This window comes from Lepisma saccharinum, chromosome 15, assembly GCF_977018435.1.
Source record: "Lepisma saccharinum chromosome 15, izLepSacc3.1, whole genome shotgun sequence".
Taxonomy (NCBI): domain Eukaryota; kingdom Metazoa; phylum Arthropoda; class Insecta; order Zygentoma; family Lepismatidae; genus Lepisma; species Lepisma saccharinum.
In genome coordinates this window covers 26,331,360-26,352,381 of record NC_139243.1, presented here as the reverse complement: position 1 = coordinate 26,352,381, position 21,022 = coordinate 26,331,360, and the positions used below count along the sequence as shown (strand labels likewise).

The window sequence follows — 21,022 nt, the reverse complement described above, 5'->3', positions numbered from 1 at the left end:
CACGTTACGACGTTAAGGGTCCCGGGTTTGAATCCCGTCAAGGGAGCTCTTTGTGAGTGAGCCTTAATAAATTTCATCATATCATCACTCATATTCGACGCGATTAGCCAAAAGTGCCAGAAAAGCAACGTACTAAATAACAAAATTAAATCAAATTAAAGTTACTGCACCTTTAAAGCTGTTGAATGAAAAACATGTGGCATCTGACGGTAACGCGTTCCAAAACATGCAGTGGGGGTTTGAAATACGACAGGTATAGAGATATAAAAAGCAGAAAAGTTACCTATAACACATTACAAGTAACAGATATGATGTAAATTTAAAAAGGAAACTTTTATTTTCTAAAAACAAAGAGCAGGTCAGGGTGTCTAATATTTCTAAAAACAGAATTCCCTGAATTTTCCAGGCCAAGAACTAAAATTTTCTATACCATGTATTTAGGGCAATTCATGCATTTACAGATTTTGTATAAGAAGGACATTGTGCTTCAGCTGAACTTTTATTTAAACAATCATATCAGTCATACGATATATAGAAGTAAAATTTAGTAATGTGTTTTAATCCTAACACGTACCGACCATAACCCAAAAATTGCAACAAGAAAGTGGTAAATGCCAATAGGCACTTACTATAGTAGATTTCTAGTTGAAAATAGTTGAAAACATGTCCTCTTTTCCTAGAGTATTTAATATGCAATTTCTACTGTAACTGCCGGTAATATTTAGTGTAAAACTGTAGTATAGTTTGTCCACAACATAATTAAAATTATCTGATTGCGTTTTTCATCTTTGTTCAACTTATTTTAGTGCACTTCCACAAAAATATTGATTTTTCCAGGAACAGAAAATTTCCCTCATATTTCCATGATTTTTCCAGAAAAAGAAAATTCCCTAACTTTTCCAGGATTTCCAGACTGGTAGACAGACACCTTGTAGGTACAAGGAAAAGGTTATTAAAATGGTGAATTACGAAATTGACACTGCTTGATCTAAGAACACTTACGGACGTACAATTTTCGCGAGATGGAGAGTAATTGAAACGTCAACAGTTGCGGGGGAAAAAATGAAAACATTAATTAGCACGATATTTATCTTATTCGCCAACACCGCATCCTACATCGACAGGAGAGAAAAGCGAAAGTTCACAGAAAAGGTCCTTTGTGCGTCACAAATGAAAGTTGCCAAGCATCACGAGGTCTTTCGTAAACAGATTAAAGTGTGACGCACACAAGGAAAATCGTAAATGCTACCGTGTCTATTTCACGGGTGCTTATAAAAGTGCCTCTGGCGTTTTAGGCAATCTGTATTCAATATTGCGCACACACGGTTCCGATTATCACTTTACCACCATGTTCTGATGACAACAGAATTGCGATTGAGGAGGATAAAGTATGAAATACGAGAAAGCAAATTTCGAAATTTGAGCCGCCAGTTAAAACAAACAATATAGATTCATGCTTGGCTCTTGTGCTATGGTTAGTCGTCTAGGCTTGCTTCCAACTTCGCGTCCAAGACCTTGAAATATACGACAGGGGAACGACCTCGCTCCATTAAAAAAAAAAAAGAAGTTACAAAACACTATTAAGTGATGTCAACCAGAACGTCTTATTAACATCACCTACGGCATTACTCTTGAGAGTACAATACAGTTTCCCAGGACAAATCCAGTTACCCATGTGATACATTTAACGTACAAAGACATGTTTGTTTATTGTTTTACATCCCTTGCTGCTACAGCTAGCTATGTTAACTGAAACGATAAACTGCATTAAAAAAAAGAAAGATACAGAGAAATCGGGTTAATTTTGAAAACAAGAAAATATTGATGGTTACTTGAAGGTGTCGGTAGCAAAGTTCTCGTAATACAATTAGCAACGCATGAAACACTATCATTAGGTAAGGTTAGGCGAAGGCAAAGTTCCATGCGCATATAGCATCGTGCCATCAAGGCACATTTAGGAGATATGGGGGATAGGGACCCCACACATTCTCGGCACCACGCCCCGGATGCCTTTACCCTTCAGGTACCCATTGAACTAACATTAGTGATGTACCAAACATATCCAACATGGCAAAGTGTACATATTTCTGAAAATATAAACATTTTATTAATTACCAGCGCCTAAACTGTTCGGAAAATTAATATATTTCATTACAATAATTATTTACAGGCACAAATGGTAGCTGATGTACAAAATGGTGGTAAAAAAAAACCTCCGTCGTGCAAAACCCCTTTAACAGTAAAGGCCAGCCAAGAGTCTGGCTTTCTAGATTGAATCTGCTTCTTTTTCGCAAGTAGTTCCATAATAATTGTCCTCATGACGCAGGGCTTTACAATGACATTTTGGGGCTCCCACCAAAGATCGAACTCGGGACCGATCGTACTAAACGCAACAGCGCTAACCATTGAGCTACGTGGGAGCCCGTGATTATATGATGAATCTAATTAGTGGCAGCGCGCCATATTTTAAAGTCCATTTATCATTTGCATATTTTGAAAATATCACTGTGGAAAAGCATGCGTCTGTGACGACTAAACAGTCATATTTTTGGGTGGTGGGGATGGGCTTTATGAGGATACCGGATAGTATCCAAAACGTAATTTTCTCCTTGCAGCGATTATCCACAGGTTTGTCAACTGAGGGAGTAAAAGGGTTTAGATTGATTGATTGAATTAGGTTATTTTACGTCGCATCTCTGCTAACTTTGGCTAATCGCGACGTCCACGCACTACACCCCGTACTGTTGGATCTCTACTTCAACCTTATGTACTACCGCCTCTCACCACCCACACACATACACACACAAATATATTAACAATATATAAACGATCTGTGCGATTCCAAAGTATACAAAAAATCAAATTCAATAAAACGGTATATATATTTAATATAAGGTGCAGAGTTTGCATTTGCCATTTCGCACACTAAGACGTACATCTACAAACACAAGTCACAAATGTCAAGAGATATACTAACCTACTAAAAAAATTGTTAATTAGCCTATATGAGAATTTCAAACTCAAACTTACCTAATCAGCTTAAAAATATCTTATCTTGCAATAATATTCCATCTGTCATATACAGGGCATTCCCTGACATTCGCTACGAGACTCGGCGGCAAGCGGCCCGGCGTCAGCGCTTGTCTTCCCCGGTGAACGGAGTCCGCGATAGTGGCTAGAGTCTGCTATTCAAATTACAGTTTTCATATTGTGTACTAACCTTGACTACAGAAAGTGTTGAAAATGATGTCCCTCTGCTGCAACACATTCCTGGCATTTTCGAAGGAATTTGGCATTTACACGTGCAAGTTCGTATACTGTAATTCTCCCGATTTCTCGTACAATACTCTCTTTTTCACGGATGGTGTGCGGATTGTCTTTGTATACTTTATTTTTTAGATTTCTCCATTTTCTTTCCACTTTTATTTAGAACTGACCCTGTTACTCTAAACACGAGGTTTAATATAGTATGGTCGTATGTGGAACGGGAACACCAGGAAATTTCGTTGCAAAACGTCGTCACACTTCTCCACAATTCCTCTTTCCGAAGTAACACTCGACAAGATAAATCCTTTGTTGTAATGTAAACTTTTGTGGTGCCGTAATAAGCCACAATCTTCAACACACGGACACAACACAACTTTCGAGGGAGGATTATACTGGCGTCAGTCTGCAACGTCAACAGAAAGGGAAAGAGGGGGGAAGGTAGGGGGAGCGAAAAAAAAACAGACTGTAGCGGGTGACTGTCGCGGACCTCGTTCACCGGGAGAGACAAGCACTGACGCCGGGCCGCTTGCCGCCGAGTCTCGTAGCGAATGTCAGGGAATGCTCTAGATTGCTCTACAAAGGACACTAACAAATCAAACGGACTGAGACAATTCTGTTTATTCTCCACACAGATTTCCTTTTTCCCTCCATAAACATAAAGGCTAAACTGTGAAAAAACTTGTTCCAGGGCATTTATAAATATGTATAAGTTCAATTGAATTTGGGTTAATAAAAGTTGCAATTTCTCACGTCTACGGAGAAAAATTCACGCATAATTCCCGGTGAGTAGCAACCCTGGCAGAATATTAAAATGTTAGTATGTAATCAAAAAATAAATATTTTCGTGCAAAATCGGTGCAAAATGAAAATAAACTTAGAATTCTGCCTAATTTCCAGGATAATTAAGACTTCGCGAAAGTGTAGCGCGGCATTTTTGCGGACCCTGTGAAATACCAATATGCCAGAAAAGTATCGGCTGGTATCGGTAGATGAATTCGAACCGATACTTTCCTATATCGATATCACCGATGTAGGCCTAATCATTACTCATCTTCGCAACTAGTGACAGAAAAGCGAAGGAAAAAAAAAAAGAAAGATACTCTTCACATCCTTACGACACGCGAAGAAACAGATTTCAATGGGCACAAACACACGTGGCGTTTGATTAATCTGTCCTCCGACCTTGGTGGCACAGGCCTCCCACCTGCCCATATTCATTTGTGATTCAAAAACACGGGCCGCACCATGTTGGGCACCGGATACACACCGCATTGGCTTCTGTCATATGACACACATTAAAGCAACGCCTTAATAGAAAATCCGATTATATGAATCTCCGGTAAGTACTGCTTCTAAGATAGATGGGAGTATATTATACAGTACTACTTTCTTATTCGGTTATGAACAACGAAATAATTGCACTCAAGTTGCTGACCAAGGCAGTTTAATAAAAATCAAAAATACTTTAAACGTTATGTTTCTACCCTATGTCTTCCTCAGACGGAGAACTCAATTAAAATTTTATTTATGAAATTACTATACTACACTATATTATCTATTAAACTAAATTTGATTATTTTAGCTCCGTCTGAGGAAGAACCTGATATAGGGTAGAAACAACGTTTAAAGTGTTTTTGATTTTTAATAAACTGTCTTTAGTGTATTTAATATGAAACAAGACTGAATTGTGTCACCGATGAAATGATGTTCGTCTTCAAATTGCAATGTACACTGGGATCCATTAGTATTACCGTGAAAATTGTCCATGACTATTTTCATTAATTTTTCTCTTACATCCTGTGTGTTCTTAAGCGATGAGATTTTATGTATGCTGATGCAGAAGTTGCCAACAGCTTGTTTTGAATTTTCTTCTAATTCTTGAAGCTCTTATTGGGTCAAATAATGTGCAGGAACATCGTGATGGATAATTTGCACGGCAATACTCATGGATCCCACTGTACTCTGGTTGCAGTTCAACCAATAATGTTAACACCACCACCAGCAGCTACGAATTGGAGAGTGAAGGACGAAGTTACCAATCTTTGGTTGGAACATGGGGCAACTCTTACCAGGAAGAAAAAGTAGGACATGAATGAATTTGTCTAAGACAAAAATAGGGTAGGGGGAGATGTCACAGTACGGGCACCTTCCGTGTGATGGAAGTTTCCAGTCGCCGACCTTTCCAAGAAATGCCCTCCTGCTCACTTCTTAACAATAAGACCTCTGGCCACTACTTCAGTAGTAGATGTTTCCTTTGGAATCTGAATGAGTCGTGTTCGGTTTCGACTGAAATTAGTCGTTCAGCTAATTCGACTAATATTAGTCGTTAGACTAATTCGACTAATATTAGTCGTTCGACTAATTCGATTAATATTAGTCGTTCGACTAATTCGACTAATATTAGTCGTTCGACTAATTCGACTAATATTAGTCGTTCGACTAATTCGACTAATATTAGTCTTTCGACTAATTCGACTAATATTAGTCTTTCGACTAATTCGACTAATATTAGTCTTTCGACTAATTCGACTATATTAGTCTTTCGACTAATTCGACTATATTAGTCTTTCGACTAATTCGACTAATATTAGTCTTTCGACTAATTCGACTAATATTAGTCTTTCTACTAATTCGACTAATATTAGTCGTTCGACTAATTTTTTCATTAGTCGATGTTTTTTATTGACAACTTTAATAATCGACTAATGCCCATCACTACTTGAACGTTGAATCCCGGCCTGGGCATGTGCGTTATTTACGAGTGGGCCTTCATCAAATCATATCGTCACTCATCCTCATCTTCGCAATAAACTATATTTGGGAGAAAAGCGAAATAAAATAAACCAAATGAATGAATCGAACCAGAGTCTCACGCGTGGCAGTCAAACACCCTACCGACTACACCACCGCGGTTCTTGTATCACGTTTATTTCCAAACACTGGAGACAAATTCTACGCAACTGTAAACAAAGTATTGTGCAAATGGGGGAAAACCCCTTGTGCCTTGGTGTATGAAAAATTCTCCTTGTTAATTCGCCAGAATATGAATATTTGGAGAACCATGTATCTTCAAAAGAGACGCCGCACAAAGTTATTGCGTCACACGCCGCAAAAGGCGATACTACTATCGCTTTTTCCCTTTGTTTATGAAATGCGTAGTACGTTGAAGCCCATTGCAAAAGTTCATTGCACTGGGTACGACACTCGCGTGCATGATCGGTTCAGACGGCGCCAAGGTATTCGTTCCTCAAAAAACGCAGAAGCGTCATGTGGTCAGTGAGAGCAACAAGGGGAAAGAAAAACGGCGGCGATCAATCTTTGGGGAACAGACACTTGGGAGGGCGTTTCATCGGGGGTGAAAAAAAGTGCCCACGCCAAATCAAATGCAAGACTGGAAACAATTCCTTCAACTTTGACACTGCAAGATGGTATCCAGACAACAAGCTTCTTGGTTTCGTCTGAGTCTTAGAATAGATGTTATTACGTGGGAACGGATTTATATCTAGTAAAAATGTGCTAAATACATATTTAGTTATTCTCACCAAATGGACTTAAAATTGTAAAAAAGACTACACGAGCTACATAAAATACAATACGCTTACATTGACATTAATTGTAAAACAACACAAAATGTGTTTTCATTCTCTGTTTCCAAAACAATGAATAACAAAATATTGTTGTAGTGTTCGAACGTAAATATATTTCTGTTGTCTCTTCAGATGGATTTATGTTGATTAAAACTGCGTTCAGTATCGCAAGAAATAATGGGAGTGTATATCAACTTTGTCAGTGATTTGCAAGAAAATCTTTCGGTCACACGGGGACATGTAGTTATTGCGCGAATATGGAGTATATGTTGAGAAATGTTTTGAAATATGGTAATAATGAAAAAATAACTAAAATACATGTGTAAAATATGAGCCTGAACCTAATATATACAAATATGAAATATAAAAACTGAATTTTTCGAGTCTACATGCCATGAAGCGCAAAGATAATATACAAAATATAACGATTTCAGATGTACCTTTTTACACAAACATTATAAATATAAGCACTCTTCCGAGTGTTCAACCAAGCTTTGCTATTACTTCTTCCAAACACTACGCCTATCTTCTTTACTGGTAGAAGGCGAGAAATAATGAAATCACTGGTTAAAAGAATCAGTTTCAGCATGATATACACACGCTGGAAATATTATGTAACACGGTTTCATAATAATGTGTTGAGGAAACACCCTGGGGCGGATGTACTTCTTTGCATGATCTTGAAATTCAGAGGAACGAAGGCCCAATCATAAACTTCAGATGATGACCTTGCTTGGAGAAAAATTTCCTTACACCAAATAGAATGCGGGTTTGGTAACATCTAACTTAATTAACATTGCATCATGTTCTTCTCGAGTTGTGACGTAACGTGTCACATACCATAATACTACACCGATGATGCTAAGAAGATTATCCAACATGTATGCATGTGGTTTAAATTTGTAATCAAGGTATTGTATTTGTATTTTTCATTTTTCACGTCGTTTTGGGTAATCGCATTAACAAGGATGATTAGATATATGAAGAAACTCTCACAAGGAAACGCCTATACTTAAAACACAAGGACAACAAACGGAAACCTCAAGGTGTCTCGAGGTAATTCGAAATAAAATAATTTCAATCATGTTTCCTCGTGCTTGGTTGGTAACAGTTCCGACTTCTTTCATTTCTTTTCTTTATTAGTCCATCACATGACCGAAGTCCCAGTTATGCTGAACATAATGTACACAAATATAATTTTAACAAAATACACAAATGTTAATGTTAATACATAAAATAATGTAAATAATAAGATTTATGATAGCGTGACAACATATAAATACAGTTAAAACTCTTTTAGACAAATCCGATAAAATATAATGCTTTGCAAAATGTTGCGCCTGATAGCATAAAATGAATCAAAAAGTATATCCATATTATGCACTAAGGATAATTCATTAAACGATTCCTGAACAATACAGTTATTATTGGCGAGTTTTTGTGTATGTTTAACCTTGACAATGGCCCTTAGAAAGGTGTTCTGTTCCTCGCTCTAAAAAGTGTTACATGGAAGTTTATTCTCTCTAACAGCTCAGAACATAGTCAATCTTGTCTTACTAATTTACGTAAAAAACATTAGATCATTAAAAACTCTTCTGTCTTTCAAGATATTGATACCTAAATGGCTACATAATTTATGATTTTTATAAAAAAAACTAATTATTGTAGAATTTTGGCAATCATTGTCACACAAAATTTGAACCTTCCATAAAGTAATGAGCATTATTTGGATTTCGAAAAACAAAGTAATTTATGTTGAAAAAAAAAACAATTACCTTAAGCAAGAATGCGCACTCCTTATAGACAAGGCATTCTCCCTTGACAGAAGCGACAGTAAGTGTCATAGACTAGTGGGAATGAATGTAGAAGTAATTTAGAACCTTTTTTAGAAAGCATTTAGGGATATTATTAAAATGCTAAGGAAACTAAACCTGACCAGCCCAACCTAACATATCTTCAAACATTCTGGCGCAAGTAATCGCTAAAACTCCGCAATATGTAAATCGAAATCGAACCACGTAAAAATTGCATACGTTGTATGATGAAATCGCAATAAAAAGAACTTGAGCCGTTTGCTTATTCAAAATTGCTTAGTCGTAAATATGAGAATGAATAGCAGCAGCCATGGGTGTATGGAAGGGGAAGAGGCAGGGGGGGCCACACCCACTTGGAAAATGAAGGTGAACCAAAAATTACATATTCCACACAAAATCATTTCAGTAGCAGGAATTTATGTTAAATATTATAAGGTGGTTGAAGGAACATAACTTCAAGCTCAATCACTTATTTTTTAGAGGGCAACAGTAAGGAGGGGGGATATGCGTGGTTTGCCCCTCACCTGAAAAAATATAGATATTCCTTGCCCCTCCCTAGAAAAATGATGCGAACGTCCGTGCCAGCAGAGACGCAAGGGTGGGACCAATGAGCCACACCCCCTTGTCCTCGGAAAACTGATTGCTCTCCACTTGCACTAGCACTTTTACCAAGTTTATAAACGTTACTTCACTACTCTCCACCCACCGTAAAAACGAAGCAAACCTCTACAAAAGCACGTGACTTGCAAGCAGTAAGTCTTGATTATGTAGATATGTAATCAATAAAACAAGTTCCTAAAATTTATAGATAAGCGGTGTAGGTTTTATCATTCGACTCCATTCCTGCGAGAACAGCTGTCACAGGAACTGACCAAAATGATTTCTTGACACGTGTATTTGTTTTCAATAACTTCGTTTTTATTGTGAGCAGACACTCTCTCTGCTTTGTAGACATATGACTAGAGCGTAATAGTAAAAAGTTAAAAACAACTGTCAAATAATTATTGAAGCTTTCCTGGAGGCGAATGAATACTGAAGGCGCCTTCCGGATAGGCTTCGAGAGCTAACGTCGAAGATGAAAGTGACATTAGCTCTCGAAAGCTCGGAAGCCTATCCGGAAATCACCTGGCTGAGTGCCCAAGAAATACCTCTTCAACTGTCAAATATGGGCAAACTAGTAGACAGATCCGTAAGTTTTCGTGGAAATAGGAGAATTTAGATCGTCTGTATGTGAGGCGCATGACTCACGCTCGCATGGGTTAATAGGGGACTGGACGTACAGTTTGAAGTAGGACTCGAACCACTGTGCAATGTATCTCCACTTGGTATCGAACCCAGGACACCTTGATTGCGAGCCGACGAAGTGGATGCTCGTATACATATATGTATAAGGAGCTACTGTGGTGGTCGGTAGGGCGTCTGACTGTCACGAAGGGTTGATTTCCGGGGATGGTCGCTTTAAACTGGCAATTTTTGAACCTATGTCCCTCATTGGAACGGCTCTGGAGCTCACCCAGCCTCTAATACAACCGGAACGTGATCACAGAACCTCCACAAAATGAGCGAGACTACCTCCACAATCCACATATTGTTGCAATGCGCAGGGGGTAACTTTACCTTCGTTTTACATATAAACAAAACATCTATACAAATGCTACCGAATAATTCCTTGCAGTAGAATTATCATGTTTCCTACCTTCTCGGGACGGATGTGTTAATTCACCGAAATTGTATGAAACAACCCACTAAATTTAGCATTGATACAAGAGGGAAAACCAATGTCAACAAATATGAACTTTCACAACTGAAAAGTCAAGAGATTTTTAGCACAGCGTGGTTGAACAATGAAGTTGTATATGATACACACACAAGTGGAAAGAGAATGCATTCTTACCTTCCTTTTAGCCTTCACGCGATTACCGATTTTGAGAAACCGAGACAACATGGCAAACACGCCGCTGCCTCTCCTTTTCACATCCATGGCCGACTCTGCAGCCTTCACCTTTCTCCGAAAGTAACTGTTTACTCTTGGCGCCTTTTCCGTCCTACCACGTGGGCTCACTTGTTTACGTCGAGAAGCTTCCTAACAACTGAACACCATTCGGAATATTGGGTCCCGATCAACACACTCTTTTCGCAATACTCGTGCACATTCGATTCTCAAGAACAATGGGTGCAGCATAACGTGCAGTACAGCCGGGGGCAGTCACGCTCAGTGTCATGTTGTTTTCGTTTCTAGTTCGATGCACCCTTAGGGGGAAGCCAGCGACCCCACCCAACCTTTCCCCCCCGCACAAGTACTTGCAGCCACGGTGGCGTCCAGCACGTCAGATTTCTTGACGTATCAAGCAACAACTGTGCACCAAAAACGCCATCACGAGAACAATGAGTGTTATGATGAAATTCCCTGACCCGAATAGGGCCTCCTCGTGATCCAGAAATCCTTTCTCTTGTCCACAGCACGACTTGTTTACGGTGAATGTTCCCCACCACACACGCAGCACCAGTTGAAGTGAGTAAACGGTTTTATTTGGACGATGCACCAAACCTCCTACAAGCTGCAGTCCATGATTCACGGTCGAATCTTCCCTTTTGGCGTCAGGCACCACGGAGCGACGCATCTAACGTCATCAACAGCTGCACGCCAGCCTCTTTGTTGGCGCTCCTCAAGAAATTCCAAGCCACTTTCCTCCTGCAACTGCTGGAATAACGCAAAAAACAACAGACGCACAAACACGTGCTTCCTGCACAAAAACCACAAGCTATGTGTTATTACGGAAACACGTGACGTGAGGAAGACAACGAGACAGACGCTCAAGTGCTCGATGGAAAAAGCGCGCGCTCCTCGCCCCCGAATCAATGTTGTTACCCACGAAGAAAGTCTCCAAGTTTAAAGCGAACCCTAACTCAAGGGCCTTTCACACAACTTTCGTTCAGTGAATGATGTTTTTCTTTTTAAACAGAGGTGGGACTATTCTTATATACCTACAGTCAGTGGCGTGCCCAAGGGAGGTTGTGGGCCCAGAATTTCTAAAAAGAACATCAAATGCAGGAAAACATCTCCAAAGGAGGGCTGACTGCTAAGAAAAAGTATACGTTACCACTCCCTTTCGAAAATTCTGGGTACGCCACTGCCTACAGTGATTTATATTATGCATCCCCTAAAATTTTCTCACCCCCCAACTTTCTCCTGAAGGCCAAAATCTATGGTCACCTTGTCTCGAATTTTGCCCTGGCAACCCCCTAAATACGAACACATTCCCAGGACGGAACGCCCGGCATACATACATAAATAAGTTAAAATTAAGACCACCTGTGTAGGAAGTGGGACTTAATTGTTTGGGTTTATTTTACTTCGGTTTTCTGCAACTTTTGGTTACTCGCGAAGATGGGGATGACTGATGATGGAAGGACACTCACAGCCATGACCAGCACGGGATTCGAACCCGGGACTCCTTGCGTCGTAGCGCGCGCTGTGATTACCACTCCGCCACGGAGGCAGGCGATATGGGACTTGAATAAATGACAGTGGATTATTGAAATCCCTACACATTTGTTATTTATGTTTGTACAGTCACGGACATGCATTAAATCAAGGTTGATAAATTTTGGCGCATCTTTTGACACAATTAAACATGTAATTCAGTGAACGGATCGTGTCAATTCTTTTCTGATGCATTTTCCGTACATCACATGTAATGAAAGCTGATAAAATACTCTTTGATACATTTCTATATGTATTTTGATTCAACAATAGCAGACCATTAGCAGTTTAACCGTTTTAATGTGTTCCTGGGGTCATCATGTTTGTGTCAATTGACATATTTTGGACTGCGAGCGCATGCGTGCAGAAGATACACAATAGATGTCCATGCATGCTATAAATGTAAATTTGCAATTGTGGCATCACCTACTTTCTTACACACTAACTGCAACACTGCACATGCAATACATTGGTTCAGACGGTTGACGCAAGTGATGTGATATACGAAATAATAAACAATAAAATCGAACTGACTTAAAATAGTCGATAAGACGACGTCTATCTTCTTGAAATGTAAGAATCTATAAAAAGCAATCGCCTTTCAAGGGATAAGGACGTGAGCTTCACTTCGTTTGTGACATTTGCCATCAATTGGGGCGATCAGGAGCGTATATTCTAGAGCCTAGAAGCCTCGAGCCAGAAGAAAAATCGAATCGTGCATAAAATTGTTCATTTCAATAAGATGATGGTGAATATGTATAAGGTGCCATCAAATGAAAAGGCCCACCCAAAAATATCCCGAAATACGTGTTACCTGCAACAGTGCTTTTGGGTGCTGTGTATACTTATAGGTGTATGTGACATGTCAGTGGCATGGATCAGCGCATGAGCAATGTTGACTCGGGTGGCGTTGGGTCATTGGCTAATCACTTCTCTTGCTCCCCTCCAGATGAAACGTGGTACTGTGTGATGAAACAACGGTGGTGACGCTCATGGACGTGACCAAGGAAGAACCGTGTGGTGTGATATGCTTTCTGCACGCTGAAGGTATGCATCCAGCGGACATTTACCAGAGAATGCAGGCTGTATACGGTGACAAATGTGTATCGGACAAAACAGTGAGAAAATGGTGTCGACGGATTCGTGCTGGACGCAACACATTGAAGGGCAATTCGCTAATGTAAAAGTGAATGCTATTCACACTCTCATTCAAGAAGACAGAAGGACACACCATTAATGCCAACACGTACTGCAAAACACTGCATCGTCTGCACACAGCAATAAAGCATAAGCGACCCGGCAAGCTTAGGACAGGCATCATTTTACTGCACGATAATGTTCGTCCCCATGTCGCCATTCAAACGCAGGACCTGTTGAATTCCTTCGGTTGGGAAGTGCTCGACCACCCTTACAGACTTAGGACTTGAGTCCATGTGATTTCCACATTTTCGGCCCAATGAACAAACACCTCAGACGATGCCGCTAAGCTCTGGAAGCAGATCTGCAGGCTGCAGTGACAGAATGGTTTGCCTCACAACCCAAGAACTTCTTCTACCAAGTCAATCATCAGTTGGTACCCAAGTGCCTTATCTCATACGGAAAACATGTGTAGTCAATGTCAGTAATAAATTCTGTACATGGAAATTGACCTTTTCATTTGATGGCACCTTATAGTTGGAAACCTTTTTTCTTAGGAGTTTGCAACCTTGTTTCTTTGGAGTTGGCAACAGGGTAATTGAGTAAATGCATGGACTTGTGAGGTTGAAAAGAAAAGTGTTTGGCATTGTTTCAAAATCTTCAAAACTAGAATCAGCCCCTCCTTCCTAGTATATTTTTGCCCGTTGAAACAGTACATTGTGCGATAGCCCATTTTTTGAACAACAGCATACGCCACTGGTGGTCTACCGCCAATGTCATGGTAAAAGTTGAGGATGTCCTACTAATCACTTGAAGTCAAGATTTCCAACATCCCAGACATTAATAATTTCTTCTTCGCTTTCCAACGCAGAACTGCAAACAAATCACACTATCTTATGAAAGTATTGCCACTCAGAATGGGTTTTCCATGCGGGCCAACACGTGCTGTTGTCTATTTTTTCTGCTACTATAATTTTACGTCGCTTTTCTTCCTTTTCGAGTTAATCGCGAGTATAACAGTAAATGGATGGCATCGACGATGGAACAAACACAGTCATTCACTTATGCCTTACCCAATGTCTGAACTTTGTAACTACGTTACGCTGTCCACTGTGCCCAGGAGGCAGGCGTCAATGATCATATCGTGAATTTGTGTGTATATATATTTGATTTTTCGTTAATTATTTTCTTTTCTTGGTACTTGTTGCCAAAATATATTTACATATGCAACGTCACTTTAAACAGTCGACATATTCTTGTTGAATGCACCTTCAAGAACATTTCCATCTTTTCAACTCCCCCGTTACCCATATTAATAATTTTTAAAACTTATAGTTCTTAATCTAATGCAAGGCATCTACACTCAGTACACACAAGTCTAATAGTTTCTGAGTGGATTATTAATTGCAAATCCTAGTAGTATTCACAATGGAAGAATCAACATTTCTTTGTTCTGCGGTGAGCAGCTGTTCACAAATGTTGAAAACACGAGCACGTGTTCACACACGTCAAACTTGTTTACAGTAGCACTGTTGCAAAACGAACCAAAGACAACCGAGGTGCATGAGTGCCAGCAGTCCCAACGGACATAGCAGTGGCACTGGTTTCTGGTTTTCAAGAAGAAATGGGTCTCCCCGAGCACGTATGCACCTCTCTACGCGAGTGGCATGAATCATATCAGGTTGTCCAGTGTATCCTGTATGGCGGCATCGGCGAACTATTGGAGTCTTATGTTAGGCCCTTCGCAAGAGGATGTGTGTGTGTGTGTGAGGGATGGAATACATACAATAATCCAAGATATTTGAACACTGACAATGATATAACCCAAGTGTCACCACTGTATCTGCTTTGTCTCGTGGTATGCATGCCTTAACCTGGATTCGAACCTGGGACCTCTGGCTTCGTAGCGTTTTACACTGAACACTCTTCCACGGAGACCGTCTTCATACGATAATATTTTATCAGGATTTCGAATATTAGGTTCTCGGATATTCTAATCTGTGCATTATCCGGACAGTGTCGTTTATCCGTTTGGATCCGTGTCGAAATCTTACACCCTAGATTTCGCAGGTGATTTTTTTTTTATATAAAAAATATGTGCTGCTAATTGTGTATAATACAATTCTGGAGCGCGGAAATAAGTATTTACCAGTCGTTTGAAGTTTGAGAGGTGGTTGCTGTGTTCAAATTTCCCACCGATTCCGGGCTCCGTCCCTGGGGTAAATAACTTACAGCCTCCTACCGCTACCGCGGCCCCGTCTCCGCTACGCTCCGGCTATCCGCCTTTCTATATAGAGTCCCTTTTGAAGGTATGTTAGAAACTGGCCGGAGCCACCTGCCCCCAATAAGCCCTATTTTTCGCACTGACACATTTAGGTACCAAAGAAATAAGGCTGAAATTAAACCTCAAAAGGTAACTTACCTCTTTATCCCAAGTGCAGGCTGAATTGCGGGTCGAAGTTAATTTGAAAGTGCAAAAGAGAAGGAAGTCGTATGTCAGAAGTCGTTGTTGTCCTTTTCCACAGAATACTACCCTCCCCTCTCCGTACCATCATACAAATAAGAAGTTGCAAATTATCCCATCCCACAAGTCATTTAGAAAATATAACCCTCCCCTTTTCTGGCCCGCAGTTGCGAAGTGAAATGTTCACGATGTTCCACAAGATAACGTTGTCACACAAATCAATTCCTATGTCTGAAATTTCAAACCCGCCAATACGTAATACAAAAAACATATCGCAAATTATCCCATTGCACAAGTCAATCATAACAAGAGAAAGAAAATGTGTAGACGTGCGCCTGTGACATGAATCGGGTATCCATTATGAAAGCCCCGAAAAGCCGTATAGACGCTACGTACGTAAGGAACTTGAATATATAAAAAACGTAGTTTCGTAGCCGTAGAGGAAAAAAATACCTTCCGCGCTATTTAGAAACACCTTTAGTTACAATAAACGTATTTATTTGACGAAAATATTTGAAATGTTTGCGAAATCCAGGGTGTAAGATATCGTCACGGAGCCATCCGTTTCATGGGATATCCACATATTCGTGATGGTCGTATTTCACTGTACGAATTGTCTACAAATCGTTCATTAAATATGTACTTATCCGGCTATCCGTACTATCAGGATATTCGGATTATTCGTTGCATCCGAAACGAATATTGAATAATTTGTATTCCCGATATTGTGGCCATCACATCAAGGACCCAAAGTTGTTTCAATGTCTGCTTGGTATCGGATGGGCCTCCCGGCTGATCAACTGTCCGCCGCCACGGTGGGTGAGTGCGGTCTATTTTCTGTCTCTACCAAAGGTTCTCGGGATCGAGTCTTGGGTTGGTAATGGCCATTCCTTCCAATTGTCCCTGCATCAATTTCATCGTTCCGATAGCGGCTCAAAATGAAGAAACTGACCGAGTGTTCCAGCAATTTAAACTAAATGTTCTATGCTGAAGAAGCGGTCTCGCACTGACTACAGTTCATACACCTGAAAACACTAAAGAAGTGAGATTGATTTGCTTTATTTTACTTCGCTTTTTGTGCCTCTTTTGGGTAATTTGCGAAGATGGGGGTGAGTGATGATATGATGAAATTGATGAATAAACACTCACAAACATCCATGCCCAGGACGGGATTCGAACCCGGGACACCTGGCGTCGTAGCGCAATGTGCTAACCACTTCGCCACGGGGGCCGGCTAGCTGTAATTGAAACCAAGGTCGTGTCTTAATGGGTCTTCCCACCTCTCACAATGATTTATAATCCAAGGAAAAATGTTCAGAGGTGGTTCACAGACGTAATGGATGGGGAAATATAATTCGACTGCAGTAATGTTATTTCTTTATTAACCGTGATGTAACTTTTTCAGATTTTTTTACGTAAAAATAAAGTGTATTTGGTAATAACAGTAGAAATTTTCTGCAAAATTAATATTTACACACATATATTTCGATAATTTGCAACATTTTAAAATAATCAAATGGGCAGGAAAATGAAACAATAATAGCTTATCCCCACACCCCCTATACACCTTCATGGCGTGGTGCTAAGCACAGGGGAGCACTTCAACCTTTTTTTAAAACTTTTTTTTGTTACATTTGTAATATAATTATTGAACATACTGATTTTGTTTTGGAAAAAATATATCCTACTCATTATCAGTAAACCAGTTTAAAATTAATCACCAGAATCAGTAATGAATGAATGAACGAGTTTTTGATTTAAATCCAATTTATACACAGAAAGGCTAATCTGGACTAGACCTACAGTTTGAAAGGGATCCGAACTACTACGTGCCTCCACCGGAGCCCTTTGATTGCAAGGCGACGACGTTACCGTAACACCAGAATCAATAACTATTAAGAAATTTACAATCTTTGGTTACGAAAGCTGAACAATTCCTATTATATCTCTATATGTAACCGTGGTTCAAAGCAATGCTGAACATATTATCTACTACAGATAATTTTGCAAGACACCCTGCAAGCATCACTCAAGGGGAGTTACACAAGCTACAAACGCCTTGGAGAATTCTTACTTCCAAAGCTGGAAACACTGAGGGATTCCTGGCGGCTTTGTCTGAATGGCTTCACAGCCATCTGTCAGACGAGCCAACCTCCAGCTTCAGCAAACGCCCTGGGGAACCCACCCCTCGCAACAAAACAACGCTCCGTGAAAGGAAAAGAAGCCAGCCTGCGGGTGGGAGACATGGGGGGAAGGTGATTTCTTCGGGGGGAGGGGGGTGCAGAATTTTAAAAATATCCCAATAAATGAAACTAATGTTGATGTGGTTAGGATTTGAACACATCAACCGCCTTGCTATATCACTCCGTTCGCAAACACTGGGCGTCGAGGAGAAAATGGGCGTGTTCAGCGGAAGAATTATTTAACTCAATCGTGGGTGGCATATTACTTTTTTAAAGGCTATGAACCGTTAGGTTCAAGGTATCCCAAGACGTACGTTGCGTCGTCATAGGAAATAACTAAACTTCGTTAATATAATAAAACTTTATTTTCATTACATTTTTGTTATTTAGCGTCGCTTTTCTGCCATATTTGACTAATCGAGACGATGAGGATGAGCGATATGATGAAACCGATGATGAAATCGCAACGTGCTGTGCTAACCACTCTGTAATGGAGGTCGGTGATAGTAAATGATAAACGATTTAAAATACTACCACTTCTACTTATCTCCACACAAAACTGGAGGTGTTTGGTTATTAATCAGACTTTTCAATACAAAACGTCGAGATTTGTGCTAATTCTGGGTTATATTTGACGACTGACACGAGAGGATTATTATTAATGAAACAACGTAAAGACGCACATAAATAATTAGGGGCTCGAATTTCAAGGAGTAAATTTTTGAATGTGCCCACCATTTCCTAAATCAGGCACAGTGTTAGACTTTATCAGCGCAAGGCGCTGAGGGACACAAGGCTCCCAACTGTCAAGTTTTGGGGTTGGCTACTGAAGACTCAAATGTTCTTTCTGTCATCACCAAGTTTACCGGGCTTGAGAATATATTTTAAAGTTTGATTTAAGTCCATTTTTATGCTCATGATAGGCTAATCGGAGCTGGGACTACAGTTTAAACTTAGCAAGGAAGACATTCCCTTCCCCTCAAACCAGGAGGTACGTATACTTTATATATATATATATATATATATATATATATATATATATATATATATACAGGGTGGCGAAGAAAGAACGCATGTTTTTGGAATAAGTGTAGCGTCGTTGATTTTCAAGATACAGAGTCTGTATAAACAGTAATGGAACCAAATTAGAGAAAAAAATGTATTGAAGATATCGATACAAATCATTAACATGCTTTAAAGTGGGACCCTTGGGCGTCGACACACTTCTGCCAACGAGTTTTCCAAGCTTGGAAAGCGCCCTTGAAGTCCTCTTCCGGAATGTCCTTCAAGCAGCGCGTCGATGCCGCTTTGACCTCTGCTAGGGTCCCATGGCGGTGTCCTTTGAGGGCTGTCTTCACTCGGGGGAACAGGAAAATTCCGCCAGGGCCAGATCGGGACTGTACGGAGGCTGGGGAAGCGTTGTGATGCCGTTCCGGGCCAGGTAGTCGTTGACCACGAAGCAGGTGTGGCTTGGTGCATTGTCATGATGCAGCCTCCAATTAGCACAGATTTTTCTCATCTGCAAATCCTCAGTAATGATGGTGTGCACAGTCATTTTATCAATTCCTACGCGGTCTGCAATCATTCGAACACTTAACCGCCGGTCTGAGTTCAACACATCACGCACACGTTGTACATTGTCCTCGGTTCTGCTCGTGGACGGGCGTCCTGCGCGGGGTTCGTCTTCCACACTCTCTCGACCGTCTTTCTCAGCAGCAGTTTTTGATAGGCTTTCACTCCCGAACACTTGCTGGATCATGGCCAACGTCTCCATAGCCGATTTTCCGAGTCCCACACAGAATTTAATGCCGTAGCGCTGTTCGATGACACGTTGCATTTTTAAGCTTCGACCGCACGGAAGGTCGTAGGCGACTGACGGTAGGTGCGTTTTGAAGCTTACTTCCCCTCAATCGAACCCACCTGGAGCGAGCGCGCTACGACGTACAGTCGTGTAAAAAAAAAAAAAAAGGTCTCATTACTTTTTATACAGACCCTGTACAAACGTTATTAACACCAAAACCATAGGTATAGAGTGATGATTTACTGTACGGACGCGATAAGAAGCGGCGTGCAATCAGAACGCAGAACGGCAGAACGTGACCAAATTCTGTCTCCTCGTTGGTTGCCATGTGGCTGGGGGGTTTCTACGTTGCCACGTTCGCACAAACACACGGACAGGCTAGTCAGCTGTTGGTAAGCTCGGGTAAAATGTATCAGTATGCTAATATAGTATATTATTTCCGTCGTAAAGTGATAATTTAACGAATCATACATTCTGGCAAGCATGAAACATTTTATCTTCCTGGTCTACGCAGCAACCGAAAACCTTCACTGAAAGAACCTTTGTTGAGTTTTTATTATGGTACATTGCAAGCATCAGCTACCGGCATCTTTTTACTTATGTTGTATCGTATCACAATTACCAACAAAAGAAAATGCGTCTTGTGTTATGAACAACACTGTGGCAAATCGTTCTTCTTTGATTTCATGCCGCCTCTCTTTGCCTTCTTTGTCACGCCGCGATTGTTGAAGCTTCAGAACTTACAAATGAAATGTATTTCTTGAAAATTAGGGCAAATTACGTATAAACAAATTACGTACAACTTCGTTTCGTTAACACGTTTTTAAATTATATTTTGAGGAACCTACAAAAATTCACCTCTAAAACAGAATTTTACAGAACTGAGTTACTGTATTACGGAGAAGAATTTATCAAGAACAAATCATTGTGTGTGAATTGATTGATTGAGTTGGTGTTTTAAAGTCCACTTTATGCACACTACGGCTAATCTGGGATGAACCTACGGTTGGAAGTGGGATCCGAACCACTATGTACCTTCGACAGGGTATCAAACCCAGGACTACTTGATTACAAGGCGACAACACAAGTGAGATAATTTGGAAAGCTATATGAGAATACAGGCTCTGGCAATACAGAGTTCAATAAATTACAACGAAACGCTTGGCAATTGAGTACCTGTATGTAAAAACATAAAAAATGAATGAAAGAACAGAAGTAGTAGTTAAAGAATCAGTTGTTTTTGCTTACCGGCTACCATTGCAGTGGCGCTATCCCAAGATCATCT

The 21,022-nt window shown here is 40.3% G+C and overlaps 1 protein-coding gene across 3 annotated transcripts in view; it reads right to left on the bottom strand.

Annotated features, from left to right (window-relative positions):
• Positions 1-21,022, bottom strand: part of LOC145999649 (3-phosphoinositide-dependent protein kinase 1-like) — a 122,713-nt gene that overhangs the window by 85,617 nt on the left and 16,074 nt on the right. Inside the window, exon 1 of one of the 3 annotated variants that reach the window (XM_083136772.1) lies at positions 10,563-11,354. The exons of 1 other annotated variant lie outside the window; for it this stretch is intronic. In XM_083136772.1, coding sequence (XP_082992898.1) covers positions 10,563-10,649 — 87 coding nt within the window. In that variant the 5' untranslated portion in view covers positions 10,650-11,354. Of the gene's footprint in view, positions 1-10,562; positions 11,355-21,022 lie in introns of those variants that run through there. One more of the 3 variants, XM_083136773.1, reaches the window with a different exon arrangement.